This window comes from Varanus komodoensis, unplaced genomic scaffold, assembly GCF_004798865.1.
Source record: "Varanus komodoensis strain SLA01 unplaced genomic scaffold, ASM479886v1 scaffold37, whole genome shotgun sequence".
Taxonomy (NCBI): Eukaryota; Metazoa; Chordata; class Lepidosauria; order Squamata; family Varanidae; genus Varanus; species Varanus komodoensis.
This window is the reverse complement of record NW_025335889.1, coordinates 1,649,153-1,670,188: the sequence shown is the minus strand read 5'-3', so window position 1 is coordinate 1,670,188 and position 21,036 is coordinate 1,649,153. Positions and strand designations below refer to the sequence as shown.

The window sequence follows — 21,036 nt, the reverse complement described above, 5'->3', positions numbered from 1 at the left end:
ATGTTCCTTTTATATTTTAGTCAATCCATTGATCAGTACAGGAAGCAGATTTTCATCTTGCTATTCCAAAGACTCCAGAATTCCAAAACAACAAAATTTATCAAAAGTAAGCTCTACATTTATAGTTCCATGGTTTGAGAAAGAACCTTGAAAGTGGGTGGCTTGGTACACTTCAAATCAGAACATCTTGTCTTGTAGCTTTTGATTTGATTGAAAAAATGGACATAGGTGTTAATAGGACTCTGAAGGAAAGGGGAGTCTGGGCTGGAGAGGGTTTGATATCTCAGGGATAACAGCTTTCCCAGGTGAATCCTGAAGTCCCTTTGAAAGCAACATAAGCTTTCAGTTTGGTAGAAATAAAGGTATGAATGCTTATTCTCCCTCTGTGAGCAACAGTTTCATGTTCATATGAATTTACACCTGTTAATTTCTTCTTTTGCTAGGTTTCTTAGTCTTTATCAACTTGTACTGTGTAAAATATGGAGCAATAGCACTTCAAGAAATATTTGACAGCATACAGCCAAAGTTAGTATTTTAATTTCTTTTCATTGTTTCAATACCAGAGATAGCTAGTGACTGGATTCTCAGGGATCGCTCTGCTCTCTAGACAGCAGGATCTTGGGTCTGGAAGTGTATTTGCAATACAAACTGATTGCCCCATAAGTGATAGTATTAATTTTGTTATGTAAAACAATCTTGCAGGAAAAGTCTGTGATTGTACAGCATGTGTATGTGTGGAACATAGCAGGAATGCTACAAACAAAATCCCGAAAACAATTTTACTGAAGGCCAGATAAAACAATGTTGGGGTCCTGGTTGGCCATACCTGATTTGTAAAGTGCTAGTATGCAAATGCTTATTGTTGAACAGATGAGTTGTGTATAGAGAGTTTATATCACAAGTAACCCTAGGTCATGATGTATTTCTGTGCACTAAGTCCAAGGAAATTGTCAGGCATGCATACATGGTATATATGTATCAAGTGTAGAAAGTAGGGTTGACTCCTTAACACAGTGGCATCCACTTTCCCAAACCAGTGAGAGTCAAGTCTGCTTCTATCTGTCTTGGAGTTGTCTAACACAACTAATATTGGTCAGAGGTTTAGGGATACAGAAGAATCTCTTAGCTGAAATCAGTCAGCTACTTCAGGCACTGACTCTTGTTAGCAGTAGTTTCCTTTTAACAGTGATATGGAGTTTATTTGTGTGTGTGGTGGGGGGAGTGTTGGAGCTTCACTGACATGACAAGATTACAGTAATCTTGGAGTTAAGTTATTCCTTAGAACATGAGTCCTCAAACTACGGCCCGCTGGCTGAATCCGGCCCACCATGCCCATTTATCTGGCCTGCCATAGCTCACCATGCATGCGCATGTGTGGCGAGGCGCTGGCTTGCTTGCAAGGAGATCGTTTTGGACTCGCTCGGAGAAAAGGATCTCCTTGCGAGCAAGCCAGTGCCTTGCTGGGAGATACCTTTCTCCGAGTGAGTCCAAAATGATCTCCTCGTGAGTAAGCCAGCCCTGAGGCACTGGCTTCCTTGCAGGGACATTGTTTTGGACTCATTGGGAGAAAATCATCTCTATGCACACATGCCCCTACCTTTCTGCGTGCGTGCACACCTCTCCCCACAGTCCGCTCCCCCTGCCCTCATTGCCTTGGCAGCCCGCGCCCATCTCTGGCACCTTTCATCTGGCCCCCTATCCAGAAGTTTGAGGGCCCCTGCCTTAGAAGCTGATTGGTCCCAGTGAAGCTTAGTTGGGAGTTGTAGTGGAAAGATTGTAATGTTTACTACACTCAAGTACAAGCTTTAGTTTTTTCTGACCACTGTGCAATCAGTTTTGGAGACAGTGAGAAGTCAACAGTGGTATATCCAGCATGGGTCTGGTATATTTGGGAAGGAAGTAAAGGATGGCGGGGGGGGGGGGGGGAGCCTTGCATTCAGTTCTTGAAGACTTTTCGAACCCTCTTAATATTCTTATCTTGCAAGTAATAAAGTTGATTTATTAAACCAATTAATGTTCCTGTAATTCCTTGATGTGGCCATGTGCCTATACTACTTCATTTTCTTGCTAATATTCAGTGGATTATCAACAGATTCACTTATTCATGACTCAATTATGTTCAGGTGTCTCTAAATAATTGTATGTGACCCAGTGAATGTTTTCTATAGATATCTATTATAATTAGATTAAATTGATATTTTTTTACACTGCACAGGATGTTTGGAATGGTTTTGGAGAAAATCATAATACCAGAAGTACAGAAAGTATCTGGACAAGTAGAAAAGAAAATCTGTGCAGTTGGCATCACAAAAATCCTCACAGAATGCCCTCCTATGATGGACACAGAGTACACAAAGCTATGGTAAGTCCAGTAGTAACTTCAGTGATGGAGTTGGTCCTTGATAGCATAAATGAAACCAGTATAGCCAGGGATGAAGAAAAGCTAAGTTTTCCTCATAGACTGGAAAGAGGGGTAGACAGATACATTTTATCCAGAGAAGGTACCAGTTTTTCATCAAAACAGGTAGAACAGAGCTTTCTACTCAAGAAGGAATACCAGTGTCTGTCTTGCTCTTTCTTGTTTCCAGAGTCTAAAATATCAGTCTTGAAGAAAGATTTGAAAGTGTGATGGCAAAAAAGCCTAGTTCTGCCTTAGTGCTTTGTGGACCTCCAGACTTTTTGGGCTTTGAACTCCATCATTCCTCACCATTGACTATGCTGGCTAGGGTTTATGAGAACTGTAGGCAAAAGTAGTGCCCACCCTGGTATATTGCACTTGTGCACCAGTGTCAGTGTGCAGTTTACCACCTGCTAAAGCATTTACACACAATTTCCTATTACTACATAAGTAGTATTTTATCCCACTACATATTTCGATATAAACTTTGGTTAAACAGTAACTCTGTGGTATGCCAGCTCAAAATACTGCTAGAAAATTGGCCATTGCTAAGTGTTTTTAGCCTACTGTTTTGATATTTTGGAAGCTTTTAGCTTGCCAGTTTAACTACTTAGAATTGACAAACCATGCACCAGAATTGTTCATGATCAATTCCTTTTTGGTTGAGTACTAACAAAAATCAGTAAGGATAAAATCTTTGATCAGTTGTATTTTATTGGAAATGTTTGGTGTAACGTCACAACAATATAATTTGTATAAAATGAAATAACTATTTTGTTATTCAACAGAGCATTATTAAAGATACTTATATTTTAATAGCTTAACCAGAAATAGAATTCCTTAAACATTTTGTGTGTAGACAACTAGTATTAACAGGTTAAAAAGAAAAGCTCTCATTTTCCAGTACAACATTTTTCATTTAATTCTGAATAAGCTATTCAGGTCCAGATATATAGGCCTGATCAGCTTCTAATAAAAATTGCTTTTGTTTAAAAAATCAGCACATATTTACTTCTTTTGTAGAAATTACTTCACAGATAATATTTATCACCCTATAAATTAGGGCTCACTTTTTAAGTTATTGTTATTAAACACCTTAAAATATGATCATTGAGCCTATTTTTTCTTGTACATTACAGTGTATGCATTGCATAAAATGTTTACTCATTAATAAGCACAAAAATTAAGTACAATGTTGTATTATTCCAGGTCAATCTCAAACCTGTTCTTTATTCAGATAACCCCTTTAGGACTTTTACTCAGCCTTTTCTCTTTGGATACTACCCAGATTACCTTAAAAACTGTTCTTTATGCTAGTTACCCAGAATTCATTGTGGATTTGCTTGTGTCTTTGTGTATGGCTTGCCCTTAATACTGTTAACTTTTTTACTTACTTTTTCAAATTCTTACTTACCATTCAACATTTATTTCATAATAATTCATCTATATTATTCTAAGGTGGTTTAGCATTTTCTCAGTAGCTTTCCCAACAAGTTAAATAAGCAAAACTAGCTGTTTCCTAAAAATCTAGACCATTACCTTGCTTGTCTTATGCCCCTTGTTCACTGTTCCCCATCATACAGGATTTTTGAGAGCTGGGAATATGACTGTTCCATATATGTTGTGTATAGCTGAAAAAGTGAGAGAAAGTGAAAGAAAGGAGGTCTCATTGATCCAGAGAGGTCTTGCATGAATAAAGGGTACTTTCATTTGCACAACAGAGTCCCATTACCTGAGTTGTTTCACTTTACTGTTTCTAGATTCAGTCCAGTGTAAAGAAGGAGAAAGGGTTCTACAGTCCTATTTTTTATTCAGATCAAGAAAGTAATAAAATCAGCACTGCAGTCAGTTGTAGGAATAGAAGTGATGAATGTCATTGTGAGCAACAGCCAAGCTGTGGTGGTGGTGGTATTACCATTAGAAAAGTGCTTACTCTGCAGTAGTAGAAACAGTTCTAGTGGTACCTACCAATCCTAAAATGGAGGTTATGTTGTAGTGGAAATGCACAAGAGATTTAAATTATACGACAAATGGAAAATGTATCATACAAAGCATAACAGAATATTGAAGAAATATATTTTCTTTGGGCACGTTCAGAAGTATACATACAACCAGATTACAACCCGTCTTCCTCTGATTCTCTGTTATCTTTGATGTTTGTACCATTGTCATTTTTTTCTTTGGCTGTGATCCATGGTTCTAGCATACTCATCTGCTAAAACAATGTCTTTCATTTAGGACACCTCTTCTTCAGGCCCTTATCGGTTTGTTTGAGTTGCCTGAAGATGATACCCTTCCTGACGAAGAACACTTCATTGATATAGAAGACACCCCAGGATACCAGACTGCATTTTCCCAGCTTGCCTTTGCTGGGAAAAAAGAACATGATCCAGTGGGCCAAATTGTGAACAATCCTAAAATCCACCTTGCACAGTCTCTTCATAAGTTATCTACTGCATGTCCAGGCAGGGTAAGTTAAATTTGAGTGGCTAATAAGGGAAAAGAAACCTTGGGACTCTTTTCATTTTGTTCTCTCACCCTAGAAAGTATTGTGTGATAAAATCAAGAGACTCTGAGCATGCATGCATGTGCACACTCTTTCAGTGACTGTACCAGAGGAAGTAGATGCAACCAATATCCAAATTGCTGAAAGCATAATGAAGCTGAAATAAATAAATAAATAAAGTTGAAATATATGCTAGGATGCATTTGTGAATTAATACATTTAGGCTTGAGGAAAACTAAAATGTTAACTGGGTGTCAGAAATGTACTTAGAGTGCTGCAATTTAAGTGTTTATTAATAGAAGCACTGTATCTTATGTTTTAAGGTTCCATCGATGCTGAGTACCAGCCTGAATGCAGAGGCATTGCAGTTTCTTCAAGGATACTTACAAGCTGCAAGTGTAACATTGCTCTGACCTTTTTATTTTGGGTGGCAGAATTTCATAGTTGTGTCATGGCACATTGTTACTGACTGTCTTCTAGACAAAGCGCGGACAGGATGGAAAGAGTAGCTACTTCAAAAACTTCACTGAATTATTGCTTGATACAGAAGCTGAATGATATTTTGTTCATGTGATCATAGGTAAAGAAGCAGGTAACTTTTCCATTTTCCAGTTTGCTTTCAAAGGGAGTAGTAATAGGAGTTCATCATTTGGAATTTATTGGAGTTCCACATTTGCCGTGTTTGGATAACATTTTAAAAATGTATAGAGTACTGGCTGCAAACTCATGTTGTCACTAAAACTTTTTTCAGTTCGTTGTCATTTGTATTTCTTTTGTGTCTTTAAAATTTATTGGAATTGTGAATAAATAAGCTCTTGTTTAAAGTGTCTGTCTAGCAATGTGTGTCTTGCTGTGGTAGAATAAATTATAAATTTACTGCAAAATATCCCGGTCAATCCCATGCCATATTCACCTCTTTTAACATAGTTTTCCCCTGAACTTTACCCTAATGCTGTTTGTGACACATATTAAAAACACCTAGCTACTTTAAATGTGATGCTGTCTTTAGAGAACAGGTAAGGTGTTGGAAATGGGCAAATATTGTCCCCATCTTTTAAAAAGGGAAGTAGGCAGATTTAGGGCACTACAGACCAACCTGGTGTCAATGCTAAGCAAAAACACTGAGCAGATGATTAAGCAGTCAGACTGTGAGTGTCCAATCCCTGCCTCCCCCCCCCCCAAAAAAAATCATCATGGGTTTGTCAAGAATAGTCATGTCAGACCAACCATATATCCTCTTTTATAGTTACTAGTTTACGAGATTGTGGGCCTGTCATGGACCTAGTATATCTTGATTGCAGAAAGGCATTTGTAATAGCCTGTCCTGTAAGCTGGTATATTCTCCTTCAGTGAATGCCTTTAAGCAGAGGCTGGTCAGCTGTGCTAGGGCTGCTGCATCCTACCTTGCAGAGTTGGCAGTGAGCATGGGCTTGGATTAGTCAGGGATCCACAACATTTTTGAGTCAAGAGAGCACATTAAGAATTTTGGATGTGTTGTGAACACTCAAAATGGCTGCCATGGGCTCTTGTTTATTCATAAAATGGCTGCCAAGATGGGCATGGTCAATCATAATACTCAATTCCCAGGAGATAAATTGATGAGACCAAAAGAAATGTTTCCTGCCCAACGACTGAAGTACAAGGAAGATAATGGAAGTTGAGCCCCAAAATGCAAATCATTCCTTTCAACCCAAGTGTAAATGGCTTGGGGGACAGCACTTCACTCTGCAATTCACCAGCCTCCTAATTTTGTCAATAAAAAACAATGTTAATAAAAATTTCAAGGGACCAGGGATACTGGTGGTCACCAAGAGAATTGTCTGCTGGCACACTGGGGCCTATGGAATTTTGCTGGAGACCACAGGACTAGATCTCCAATGTCCGCCTCTAAGATCCTATAATTCTGTGTGTTCCTCAGATAGCTAAAGACTGAAAAGCATTTCACAAATTAAATACCAGATAAATAGAACCACAGGAAGGAAGATACTTTTCACTATCATTTTTACAATTGTATATGGCTGAAAATATTTGTTAATGTGCAGCTTCAATGTTAGAAGTACCGTAGAACAGTCTGAAGGCACAAGATTCGGTTCTCGTTTTGAAGGTAAGTGAATCTGGTTGCAGTACTACATACATGTAACACTAAAGATCCATGTTCAGGTCACTCCTTGGAGTATGAAAGAGGAGGAACATTAGAAAGATTTAAGGATCAATCTATTGCAAGTGTTCTTTCTAATAAGGATTTGTGAACTGATTGAGCTGCAAGTACAACATCTTTTGTAATGCATGTGAATTCTTTGTACTAGCAACTAATTTAAAATTAGAGTGTACAACATTGGAAATGGTTGATTCTGTCCAGACTATAAAGGGTTGCTGCCAAGGATTTGTTCTAGCATGGCTTGCTTTTGTTTTGTTTGTGACTGAATATGGGTTGACGGGGGAGAGATGAAAAGACTAAACTTGCTTTTGGAAGATTGTTGCAGATACAACCAAGTACTTCTGTTCAGGATTTTTCTATGGGTACCTCTTATCTTTGAAGGTTCAAATCCTCACATACCTGCAAGTTGGCCTTGAACACATTAATACCTCTTCCCCATCTACAATAATAAAAAGGATCTTTGTGGTGACAGTAAAGCCTCTGGCATTTATTAACTGAACTGGTCTAATAGTGTCCAGTGACTCAGGAATCTAAGCAATTTTCAGTCCAATGTTTTTGAAGGGGTCAAAAAGGCCATCAGGTCCAGTCCCCTGCTCAGTGTGCTTCAAATACAGTGTTCAGTTCTGGCCATCATACTTGAAAAAGGACATTATTGAGCTGGGAAAGTTCAGAGACGGGCAATAAAAATGATCAGGGAGCTGGGGCATCTCCCCTATGAGGAGTGGCTATGACAACTGGGACTATTCAGCTTAGAAAAAAGGGTTAAGGGGAAACATGATAGAGGTGTTTAAAATAATGCACAGTGTAGAAAAAGTAGGAAGACATTTCTCTCTCTCTCCCATAACACTTAAACCCTGGGTCATGCCATGAAGCTCATTAGTGGGAGGTCTGTACCACAAATGTGAGCACAAGAACATGGCTTAGCCTTCCTTAACCTGGTGCCCTCCATGTGTCTTGGACTCATTTAATGTCAAAAGTGTGCTTCAGTCCATTAGGACCTCTCATGGCAAGCTGCTAGGTAAGAGGTAGAAAGTGGCAGGAAGAAAGGGAGAGAGAAAGAGGGACTGAGAAGGAAAAAGGAAGAGAGTGTGGTCAGTAAGATGTACTTCTTCTCATAGCATATAGTTAGAAATATGGAATTTGCTGTCGAGGGAAGTGGTAATGGTCACTAATTTGGATGGCTTTAAAAACCATGAAGGAGGAGGCTATCTGGCTTATAGCCTTGCTGCCTATATGCTAACTCTTTTACCAGAGGTGGCATGCCTGCATATACCAATCATTGAGGGCCTTGGGCAGGAGGAGGTCTTGCACCCATTCTGTTTGCCACTGTGTGTACAGAGTGCTGGAATAGTCGGACATTTGGTCTAATTTGGTATGGCTTTTCTTATGGGACATCTTTGTAGGAAAGAAAGATCTAATTGGAGATGGGACTCTAAATAAATGTTACAGTGATTTAAATTCAAAGGAGCTATAAGCCCATTGCTAGGCAGAAGGTAAATCATCAGATGTTTTAGATTTCAACTTGCAAAAGCTCCTGTCAATATGGCCAATGGCCAGAAATCCTGGGAGTAGAAATCCAAAACACTTGGGGAGATGAATACTAGGCAGGCTGGTCAATCAATGGTAGCTAAAGAGAGTGGAATAAAGCAGACAGTGGTCTGAAAACAGAACTGGAGAAACTATTGGAGTTAAAGCAAGCAAGCTAAGAGAAAAACAGCTCAGACTGTATTGACAAGAGGAAGGTGGACAGACCAATAGGTTTTTGGAGAGCTAATGTAGGGATCCAACAGTCATGGGAATTCTGTCCATTCTCGTACTTGTTGTAAAATATTTGTAGACTGATATTGTTGGAAGCACTAGCAGTGGGTTCAGATTAACCGTTTAACAGATTACAAAAATGTATGACAGGCTTACACAGTTTAATCCAGTTGGTGACTTGTCTATCTGTGTGCGTGCATGCAGATGTGCATATTTTGCACTGGAATGTGATATATGTATCAACATGCATTCTCTGAACACCATGTATGGGGGATCCTGATAGATGAGTAAACCATCATGCATGGAGGAGACTCCTGTTTTTGCTTGCCAAACATGCAGCTAGCACAACCTCTTCAATGCATTATGAGTTCCATAATGGAAGAAAGGCGAACTATTCAGTGTTCATCTGAATACCTCCTAGGTTATACAGGAATACAACAAAATAACCAGAAAAGCACTTTCTCAGTGTTTTGCTAATAAAGTGAATGATTGCTTAATGTTTTCTTGATGGTCTTTTTCATGTTTCCTTGAAGAGTCTTGGTACTGCTGTTTCATTTTCTTGTTGTTAGTTGCGAAGTTGTGTTCGACCCATCGCGACCCCATGGACAACATTCCTCCAGGCCTTCCTGTCCTCCACCATCCCCCAGAGTTCACTTAAGCTCACACCAACTGCTTCACCTCATCCTCTGCCGTCCCCTTCTTCTTTTGCCATCTATTGTTCCCAGCATTAGACTCTTCTCCAGGGAGTCCTTTCTTCTCATTAGGTGGCCAGAGTATTTGAGGTTCATCTTCAGGATCTGGCCTTCTAAAGAGCAGTCAGGGTTGATCTCCTCTAGGACTGACTGGTTTGATCACCTTGCAGTCCAAGGGACTCGCAGGAGTCTCCTCCAGCACCGCAATTCAAAGGCCTCAATCCTTTTGCGCTCAGCCTTCCTTATGGTCCAGCTTTCACAGCCATACATTGCAACTGGGAAAACCATACCCTTGACTATACGCACTTTTGTTGGCAGGGTGATGTCTCTGCTTTTTAGTATGCTGTCTAGGTTTGCCACAGCTTTCCTCCCCAGTAGCAAGCGTCTTTTAATTTCTTGGCTGCAGTCCCCATCTGCGGTGATCTTGGAGTCCAGGAAAATAAAATCTGTCACTACCTCCATTTGTTCCCCATTTATTTGCCAGGAAGTGAGAGAACCAGATGCCATGATCTTATTTTTCTTAATGTTGAGTTTCAAGCCAACTTTTGCACTCTCCTCCTTCACCTGCATCAAGAGGCTCTTTAGTTCCTCTTCACTTTCTAGTGGTGATCATAAATGTGTTGTTAAATTGATTAAGATATGGTTTATTTTTTTTAAATGGTGTACAGAGAATGGTATTGAACAGAATTATTCTCAGTCCCCATCTTCACCATTTTGTTTGGAAGATGTGACTCCTCTTACAGGTGCAGTGCTAGATTATAAAGCATGCTTTTAACAAAATGGTGGCACTGGTACCACTGCATCTGATTTAATGGTGGAGAATGTCACAACTAATGCATGGTATGCCAGAGGAGACATCTATGCCATGACTCTGTTTTATGTGACTATTTTGATAATGTTACATTTGGTTTGTTTTTAAATACATGACCCTTTAAGTTTGCCTGAATTTGAAACAACACTAACTTGGCTGGTGTTTGTGCCTGATCAAGAAATCAGGTATGTTTCACATTGGCTTATAGCCAGGGGCAAATCAAGAGTCCCTGCCCCATCAATTCTTTTATAGACATAATTAAAAATAGTTTACAATTTTGTCATGAAAAAGCCTGCAAAACCAATGAACTCACACTCCTACTTTTTTGGCAGCTTCCCCACTCCCCCCTAAAAAACCATTTAGGCTACTTAAGGGCTCTCCCTATTTGTTAACTAGAAAGAGCGTAGTGCCCCTAAACTGGGAAGGGGTTTACTTTTGAGTAGGCCCACTTGGCACCAAGTGGATAGAGGCACCTGACTCTTGTTTGCTTGTTTGAAGCAACACCTAAAGTACACCAAAAAGTGAACTGGGCCAGGCGGGTTCTGCTGCAGTATCCTGCTCTCTGGTTACTTGCACTGTTAACGCTTTCAGGATGTGCAGCAGTGTGTAAGCTCATCCATTTGCCACATAAGCACTTTTCAGAAGCCCCCCTGGAGGCCTGCAACTGATTTGCTTTAAATAGCACAGTAGGATCAACGAGTGTTGAGCATTACTTAGCAGAAGACATGATCCACTCACCCCTGCCACCTTCTCAAGTTCTAGACAAAGTTTGGGACAAGAGAGATTCTGCAAATTCCCCAACAGCCAGGGAAAAAACCAAAGAATCATCAATAATAGTAGTGCTCCAGTGTGGAATGTATAAAGCCACAAACCCTGTAGCAGCTGAGAAGACCACGAGGAAACAGAAAAGAGCAACCCCTCTCTTCCCTAGCCCAAATGTCTTGTATTCCTAGTTGGAAAGTTCCCTCCTCACTATTCTGGTTTCCATTTGGGTTTCAGGCTTAGTGCATCAAGTTACAGTTTAAGAGGAGGTTTTATGAACTGGAGTATACACCATGTGATTCAGTTACAGGCTGTGTAATTAAGAAATCTCCTAGAGGAAAACTGGGGAGCCTAAGGCTCCTGTTCTGCAATTAGATAAAATTTAACTGAGGATTAATGTATTGCTGAAGGAAGCCGAGGTGATTGTTTAAAAAAATATATATCCTTACAATGAAGGACTTACACAATCCATGTCCTTATTTAGTCTTCGCCTAAAGATTAACTGCAAAGCCAGGTCTCTATAACAATGTTATTGAACTACTTCTTTTATTAAAATCTGCTTAGCACTCAGGTTTCTTCCTGGGTCATTTTGCCCACTTTCTTTAAAAGAAATTAAATTCAGGCTACAGCTCTTCAAAAGTAAGCCCTGCTGTACTTGGTGGGGATTTTTAAAATTATCACATCCCTATCTCAATGTTTTTCCTCGCAGGAATTCACGGCCGTTTACATAATCCTCCTGCTCTCAATTTTGTCCTTAACAACAGCCTTGTGAGGTAGGCTAAGCTGACCATAACCAGATCAAAATCATCCAGTGAGATTTAGGGCCGAGCAGGAACTGGAACTTCTGAACTGGACTAGAACACATAGGCTCTGGCCGCTAAAACAGGACCTGCCCTCCCTCCTGTTTTTTCACAATCTTTCTGCACATCCTGCGTCCTAAGAGATGTTGACAGCGCCGCTCTGGCCCTCCTCGTAGGCTATGAAGAACAGGGCCCGCACATGGGATAGAACCATTCTCCTTCCGCAGGTAAGAGAGCAGCAATGCACGCTGGAAGTTGTAGGACTCTGCGAAGCGCGTGGCTGAAGACGTGGAGCATACGAACAAGCGTGAGAGGGCCATCACTTCTTCGAGGGATATTCAGCTTGCTGGGAAACGTAGTTTTAAGAAACTATCGGGATTGATACACGCCGGTAGAGTAACTGCTAGCAGGAAGCATGCTGGGAGTGGTAGTTCTCCAGGCGGAAAGCCAAGCTCTGGAAAAGGCGGTTCATTGCCGGCTTGAGGGCGCGCGTTGTGCTGGGCGGTGCTATAAATAGCCGCAAAGGACCTTCTTAACTCCTCCCTCTTCGTGTGGTGTCGTCACTTCCTTCCCGGCCGGAGCTGGCCCCTCTCATTCTCTTTAGTGTTTGCCCTGTGTCCGCCGCCGCCGCGACTTGCTCGCCTCCCCCCCTCCCCGGACCCCCCTTTCCTGGGAGCTACCAATGGACTGAGCCGCCCGACAGCCTGCCCGACAACACGAGCCGGCCCGGGAGCCGCAGCCCAGGCAACCACCAGGTGAGGGGATCCCGAGCGAGGGAGAAATGGAAGGGGCGCGTTCCCCCACCCCCTTCTCCAAGGCGGACTCCGCGGCGAGGCTGGGATGTGGGAGGGGTGAGGCCTCCCTCCTTCGGGCCTGCGCTTGGTTGGGGCCTAGCGGGGCGGCCAGGCTTGGGCTGTGTGGGGGGAAGCCCTGGCGGCAGTGAGAGAGTGACCGTGGCTGCTGCTGCTGTGGCGGCGGCGGCGCGGATTGGCTGCTGGCAGGTGGGGGCGCGGGGCTGACAGGCTGTCCCTCCCCTCCGTGCTCGAGGGAAAGAGTTAATCGAGAGCCCGCTGGCAGCCTCCCCCTTTTGCTTGCTGCCCCTTCCCACTGCACGCCGTTGGAGTTTTTTTGGGCTGGGGTTGCGGCTTCTGCATTATCCGCTCCAGATTAGTCGGCTTATTCTGTTCCTTTTTTCCCTCATGGCCCTATTCGCAGGCTTCCTAGTTGGCTTCAGTGGAAACCCGAACGAGGGGCTAGATAGGTTCTTTTGACTGATCCACTTCTTACGTTCCGAGAAATCTGTCATTTCCATGGCACACTGAATTACAATGCAGGTGGGGAGGAGGAAAAAAGGACCTGTTGTACTTAACCGAAGTTATCTCTGATTAATGCTTAAATGTAACATTGGGAGCTAATCTCTGTACAGTGGGCTGCGGTACATATCCGGGCACAGCTACTAGGCTGCCTCTTTTAATTGGTTCGTACTGTCTGGCATACTTCTGTAAGTTATTGATAATGTACAGTGTGTTCTTACTTATGCACAGGTCTTTGCCAAATTTCTTGGTGTGCTCATAATACCTGTGCAAAACGGATCCTAATATATCTTGAGTTAAGGTGATAGGTTAGTAGTTTCACAAAGTGAGCATTCAAAGCATTCTTCTTTCATTGACCAAGAAAATGTGGAGTGAAGATTTGGAGTTAGAATCCAGGCTAACTACTGGATGGCATGATTTTCCATTAGCCTACTACCTAAGACTTTCTCCAAACAGACCTGGAATATGGCTGTCAAGTTTCACTTCACTGGAAAGAGGCTTTTGAGTTTTCATTTATGAATGTAACTCTTCCATCTTCTGATGGATGTAATAAATAGTGTTATCACTCCAGTGGCTTCACTTTTTCCACTATATACTTTGATGTGTTTAACTTTTTTCCTTCTTCAGTCTGGAAAACCTGAAGCACTTGAAATGTAAATACTTTTGCATATGCATCTGTTGCTTCCATTTTGACAATGTGAATGTGGGCTGCATCTACCTTTAATGATGCTTCAAGAGGACTCATTGAAGTTAGTGAGACTTGAATTATAGTTCCAGTCCTCACTATGGATAAGAATGCTTGGGTTTCATGGAAATAATAAAGCTGCTCCATGGCACTTGAAACTTCTGTGTTATATTACTTTTGAGCATTTTATCACTCTGAAAGTAATGACAAACTTTTTTTTCAGTGAAGTGCTTTAAAACTAAGAAGTCATAGATATTGGTGTTTACTTAGGACATATGTGACCATATCTTGTGTGGACTAACTAGTAGTCAAAAGATAGTCATCAGAATACACTGAAATCATTTAGTTGCCTTAAGTAACACTGTATTTTAAAGTGCAGTTATGTGGAAGCATCTTGGCTGTTGTACATTTTAAAGTCCCAGATAGCCAATTCACCACAATGGTCTTCAGTTTGTTCATTCTTAAATACAACTAATTTTTAAAAGTCCAAATCAAATACTTTTCTTTGGTAGTATGTATTTAAATTACTACAATAGCAGGTTGGTATTACCATGTTCCATCTTATGCATTATTTGATCACTACCTTTGTCAGACTAAAGTTGCATTCTTAAGTATCCTTAAAATGACTGGAAGCAGTCTCTGAATTTAGAATTCTTGTTACACCATAAAGTTTTGTTTAGATGTATTTAGTCCTGCTTAATACATTGCCTGAATAGCTTGCTCACAATATGCCAGAATTGTCCAAAATTTTGGTTTATTAAATATGAATGGAATTCATGTGTGCAACCATTTGCAAAACATTAGCTAGCATGATAGTTTGCAGGTGTGTGCAAGGGTGTCTGAATCACAATGAGGATATGAAGAATGTTTGCTCATGCTGCTTTTCTGTTTCATAAAACTGTAAATAAACTAAAATTTAGGTTGTAGATAGAGCCATAGCTAAACAGAGAGTTCTAAATAGAGCCATAGCAGAAATAAAGTGAAATGAGATTGTATCTATAGGGTGTTCCTTCTTCAATAGAATAGGGTAGCAGCCCACTTTCTCATCATAAATTCTTTTCTCATGGCTAATATAGCTTGCCATGATCTATCATCAAAACTGTGATAGCACAGATTGATAGACTGTGTTCCTAACCATATGAATTATATGTGTACTAATTTAAAGTAGTTATTCTTCAGCCCTCTGAAACTCAGAACCAGCTTTAAGTGTAGTCTAAAATATAGGACCTATGTTCATTATTGTTTAACTTACCTGTTGGTCTATTCTTTTCTCTTTTTTTCTGTTTTATTATCTTAAAAATTGGTCACACTGCCCACCTTAGGACAATGTGCCAGTTGTTTCACATCTTCCCTAGATTATTTTGTTTCGTATTTCTTGCAGACCTGGTCTGAGTTGAGTTGAGTTGGGTAGTAATTTCCCTTGTAAAAAAGCATGGAAGCACTTGGCTGTATAGCACAGTAGGCTGCTGGTGGCCTTAAAGTAGCAGGACGTGGTTTCCATGTTCAAATACAAGTCATTTTGTCAGACTACACTAGAAACTAAACGATTGCTACAGGTGCCAACACTATTAGGCTTTAATACTGGAATTGGTGAATTAGCAGTGTCTTTTAAAATAAACTTACCCAGCTCTCAGCACTTAGCAAACCAAATTTTCATTTCAAAGTGTGTGTACTTTTTGATATTAAAAATGGAGGCTAAAGGGATAGAGACAGCATAACATATGTGGATTTTGTTGTCTTTCCCTTTTCTTATGTCTGCAGTGTGCAGTCTATCAGGAAGCCCTTGGAGTCAGTCCCTTCTGAAATTAATGGGAATGGAGAAAGAGCATTGATTAAGATAATTCACTGCACTCCCTAGAGGAGTACTCATTTTTGTCTGGTTCTACAAAACCAGTGAAGTATTTCAAAGTCTTGACAGATGTATTGTGATATAGGTTGTTGTGAATATGCATCTCATGATTTTGGGTGTAGATAATGAAAAATCAGTTTATAAGGTGCTGTGGAAGTTTGTTCTTGAATACGCAGTAGGTTGGATTCAGGATCCTCCCAAAGCAGGGCATGGACAGAGTTAATTTTCTCATCCCTCCATTCTTTCTGTGAAGGAACTTTGAAGTCAATCTACAATCTCAGTAAAGATTAACTGCCAGGGGTAAAGGGTTCTAGCTAGCATGACCATAAAAATATCAGCTATATTTTTTGTTTTCAGCTAATTATTATTGTGCATAATGTACTGTGGAAATCTTATACTCCTGTGGATCTGGAATTAAATAATACCATGTATTACTGGAGCTAGAAGAAATGAGTTAAATGTGCCCTCTTTGGTAATGTACTGTTGGACTGTCATTGATTTTGAATAAGCTGTAGGGTACAGATGTTTTGGGTATTTTTTACAATTACCTGAAAATGCACATTGATGTTCGTGTATTTCATTTTTATGGGAATGCATCAGTTAATCAAATGTCAAGTCCACCTGTTTACCTGCCAAACCCCCCTCTAATAAACATTGATGCTTAGTGATGCTTAGTCGTTTGCTGTGTTTACTGTTTGCTTTGTTCTTCTCGCCACCCCTGCCCCTTTTCTCATGGTAGTCCTGTGGTCTTTCTTCAAAGTGGGGAGGAGGAAGAAGTAGGTCATACAGGCAACAGCAGCATTATATTGGGTGGAAACCAGGAACTGCTAGACCAATGTGCTAAATAGAAATTTAGCACATCTGTTTTGGTGTGACCTTAACCCTAATTTACGCAGCAATGCTTTTTATCAGTTAATCCTTCACTTATTCCTGTTTTCTCTTCCTTTGTTGTTTTCCCTTGCTATGTCATATAAGTGTCTAGCCATGAATAAGTTCTGCTTGAAGTTTAACAGTCCCTTGGTATTTAATAAAGTAATAACACTTAGAACTGGAATTCTTGTAGTATACTGCAGGTTTTGAGAACATTGCACTGTTGTCACCAGAGGGTTCAGTTCTAAATAAGCTGTGTCAGGAATAGGTAAGCCTTGAAAAACTCTTGGTGAATCTGTTCTGGCAACATTTGGGATCCCATGTGAAAATGGCATGTAAAAATCCCAATCTAGGTAGGAACTCTTAAACTTTGGCCCTATTGTAAGTAACAGAAATTAAAGTTCAACACTGTCCTGTAACAGTGATATGTGACAAAGTAGGCAAGAGTTGGGCTAGGTCAGAGTTGAACAAATCACAACTGAATAAGAAAGCTAATGCTTTTTTTAAAGTTCTAATTAATCTTAATTAGCTTGCAGTATGTTTCAGAAACTGCTCTTTGCATTTTTAAAGAGGCCAATATAATAGCTAGTCTTATTCTACATTAAGACTTTTCTGGTTTTGGATAATGTTTTTAATTATATGCTTTAAACAGCAGTTATGTTGTAAATGTTTTAATAAATTAAAGCCTATTTGTGTCAGGCATCACGGAAAGGCAAGGTTCTTGCCTCTCTACAGCAATTTATATACCAGTAGCATAGAAAGCAATCTAAAAAAAATGCCACCTATTCTAGGATATGACAGTTCATCATCCACCAGTCCTTCACAGTTCAGTCTATGCAAGTCAGACCTAGTGTGCTAGAGGCAGAAAGCAGGTACAGCATAACCCCCCGCGCCGCCGCCCCACAGTTGCATAGCAGGTTGTTGACCACTCTCAGAAACAAGCCACACAACACAATAGAGACATAGGTTCTGATCAGTCTTTTAGTCAAGTGTTGTATGGATAGCAGTAGCTTTACTTTTACTATGTAATGGAAGTGATTCATTGTTCCTGATGTTGCAGAGCACTTATTTTTCAATATGTACACTTTAGAAACTCATAAGCTTTTCTATGTTCCTTTCCTTTTTCATTAAAGGTGCAATCCTATGGAAGTTTAGACAGGAAAAATGCCTGCAGTTCCCAGAATGCCCCAACCAGTAATATATTGTTACAGAGCTGTGGTTTCTTTACCATTTTTAAGTTACTTGTTATCTATTGTTCCATGTGACTTAATGTAAATAACAAGCATAATGTCTCTAGAAATGTAATGGTTAAGTGTGAAAGCACTTGGAAAATGAAACATTTAAACTATCACTGATAATTTTGTAGCATCTTGGTCTTTTTGGGGCATTGCCAAGCATTCACTTTTTGGTTGGTGAAAGGTGCAGAGCAATATGGGCTCCTAATAGCTTTTATTAAGTGCAGCATTTACAGCAGGAGTGCAGAGCACCTTTCAGTATGGGGGCCAGATTCCATTTAATTGAAGCCCTCATGGGCTATGCATTGCATTCCAGCAATCACTGGGCCACAATACTCTTCCCCCCAAAAGATATGTTAAGTTAAAATTCCTTTCTGCCAATAACTTGGTTTGCTGCCATGAGTTGATGCCTTACCCATAGTTAACTGATTATTTGACTGCCAGATGACTGAACAAACTGCTTGTGGTTTGGTCAGTTCCTGGGTTGTTTGGTTACTGACCTTCTTTGCCCACTCCATTCCTGTATCTCAGTGCTGTTTGTGCTACTGGCATAGAGAGCGGCTTTTCATTTTTTACCACCCTTGCTGTAGCAAGGTGAAACAGCCAGCGAATAACCCACAGTTCTGGGCTCACTGGTAATGAAAATTAGTGGTTTGAAGAACCCTAATTTATAATCCAACAAGTCATGTGTTGCTTGTGATTAATAATCCAGGCTCAAGCTTAATAACCCATGGTTTGGCAATCCTTATTCTAATTTGCATGTAACAACTCATTGGTTTAAAAACTTGAGTTGTCAGGTATGAACAAGCATGCTACCTGCATCATGCCTACCTCTTCCACCTTATTGCATGACCACATACATTATCGGCTCCTCCTTAGGTTGTGCAGCATGACTCACACGTTGTTTGAGGGCATAACAACCCAGCAATTAAGCCATGGTTTGTTCTTGTGATAACCATTGGGTTTTAGACCCTAATCAAGTGGTCTCAGTTTGCATGTGACACAGCACAGCCTGTGAATGAGTTCATCACTGGTTTATGCACTAAAGTGGAAGAGGCATGCATGACAGATCAACTCAGTTTTTAACCAATGAGTCATGGCATGCAAACCCTGTAGTGTGGGTTGCGGGTAACTGGGACTTAGAGGCACATTTCAACCTTTTAAAATTAGGGACAACTGCACCAAAGCTGAAAAAAATGCAAACCCCTGAGGGCTTGAAGTTCTATTTAAAAGCTGTAACTCAAAACCGGGCATATATGTCAGCTGCTAAGATAACTGAAACCCCCTCTGTATTCAGAATCCTTTTCATATGTTAACTTTTTAGGAATTACGTTTTGCTTGTTTCAACATTTTGAAATAATATAATAAGCATCTGCTAAAGTTATATAGACTTATTTGTAAACATTCATTCACTGTTTCTCAGATGCAGTGGATCAAGTGCTTTGTCTAACAGGTGATGCTGCCCTGGCAGGAATAGTTGTGATCCGCTTGTTTACTGAAGTCAGGTCCTCTTAAACTCGACTTCACATTTATTAGTTCCTCTGCTCTCCCAACCCAGCATTTATCATGAAGGTGAGCGTGTCTGTGTAACAGGTGATGGCTGCTGTGCACGTGTGTCATCAGGTGCAGCAGCAGTGGAGAATGTGCAGCCCGTCTGGATGGTGTTAGATTAGCACTCCCATTGCGAAGGTTGAGAGATACTAGGAGTTACAGTCAAACAACATCAGGATGGCCACACAGTTTCCATTCCTGTGCTACAATTTGTGAGGCCAATAAATGCTCAATGTAGAATAGGGAGAGAGAAATCCAGCATGACACAAGTGGACAGTCTTTTGTAAAAGGATTTTCAGTTCCTGTTTTCCACCTTCACACGCTTCAGATATGCTCTTAAAACTCCATAGGGGTGGGAGCATATTTGGATCTTCAGGAAGAAGGTAAACTCAGTCCTCCTGTATAGTCTGTTCCACTGGCATAAAGACATTGCTGGATATAACCCAAAATCTTTTTGAAGCAGGGAGAAAGGTAGTGGTTAGTAGTTACAGTGATAATAATTGACTGCAAAAGTGTTACAGGGAAGAAGGGTCCCTAGCATGGTTTCCCTTGTGCTTCATTGTAGTCATTACTATCCCAACCCACCACTGACAAATACCAACGTTTGACTAGCCAGGGAAAAGTGTCAATGTGCTTCAGGACTTTCTCCCTCACTTAGGTTGTCACCCCTCCCCATTAGAGAACTTGATGGACTTGGCTCCTATTAAGGAACAAGATATTTAAAGTGATTGAGGAGGGAGGGCTGGTTCATCTATTCTGAGTCAGTTTAAAGGGTGGGTGCTTTCAGAGATATAGGGACAAATTAAAACTTGTTCAGATCATACAGGATTACTAGAAATGGGGAACTAATTGGCCCCAGGTGGCATAGGAGAGCTGTGGCTTTGTTGGACCCACAGAGGTTTTGCTGCTGCTTAGTATGTGTGCTTCCCTCATGTAATGCATAAAATGGTTAAAGAGGGTGATGAACAAGTTTTGGCCTAATAATGCCTCAAAGCTTTGCAATTAGCTTTTGTATGTGCAGTTTTGTTTTCTGAATTATAAACATTTATATTCCTTTAAAATGGAGTGGTAGTGTCAAATATCTCATCAAATTTATCTCTTTTCTAGTGTGTCTCTACTTCTGAAATGTACCTGTCAATTACCTGTCTTTTTAAGGACTAGTTATGCTTTACTATGTGCTAGAGTAAAGTATGACTTGGGCCTTGCTCCTACTACTCTGTAAAACCCATTTATTTCAGCATATTGCACTGTTCTGATTTATAATGTGGGAAAGCATGGAGAGTTATGTGCCTAATTTTTCTAAAATTTCCAGTCTTGCAAATCAGTATGATGAAATCAGGTTTTGCTTGGGTGGTGTTCTTTGTACACAGTTCCACTAATAATAGAATGTAGCAGGAAATTGTACTTATCTCCTAGTTAGGTTTCTCCATTCACAAAAAGGCTGTGTAGGAGTGGGGGAGTATGGGAGAACTGATAGTGTCATATTACCTAATATAATGAGTAGTATGAATTGCAGTTAAAAGATTGTTGCCCAAGTCATGGTCATCAGGGTTTTACAGTCTATTTACTGCCATTGTTAAAAAAAACACACACTTGATGTGTCACAACTAAGTCTAGATAGGCGGCAGTGGGGCAGTTGTTCAGCATG

At 40.4% G+C, this 21,036-nt stretch overlaps 2 protein-coding genes across 11 annotated transcripts in view; both read left to right on the top strand.

Annotated features, from left to right (window-relative positions):
• Positions 1-5,733, top strand: part of CSE1L (chromosome segregation 1 like) — a 33,858-nt gene extending 28,125 nt beyond the window's left edge. For both annotated transcript variants that reach the window (XM_044440283.1, XM_044440284.1), the window contains exons 21-25: positions 21-106; positions 444-525; positions 2,216-2,362; positions 4,637-4,868; positions 5,228-5,733. In XM_044440283.1, coding sequence (XP_044296218.1) covers positions 21-106; positions 444-525; positions 2,216-2,362; positions 4,637-4,868; positions 5,228-5,317 — 637 coding nt within the window. In that variant the 3' untranslated portion in view covers positions 5,318-5,733. The remainder of the gene's footprint in view (positions 1-20; positions 107-443; positions 526-2,215; positions 2,363-4,636; positions 4,869-5,227) is intronic.
• A 6,738-nt stretch (positions 5,734-12,471) lies between these two features.
• STAU1 (staufen double-stranded RNA binding protein 1) overlaps positions 12,472-21,036 on the top strand; it is a 44,588-nt gene continuing 36,023 nt past the window's right edge. For 6 of the 9 annotated variants that reach the window (XM_044440235.1, XM_044440234.1, XM_044440238.1 and 3 more), the window contains exon 1: positions 12,472-12,640. The gene's annotated coding sequence lies outside the window, so the exon portion shown is untranslated. The remainder of the gene's footprint in view (positions 12,641-21,036) is intronic. The other 3 variants (XM_044440240.1, XM_044440239.1, XM_044440236.1) reach the window with 2 other exon arrangements.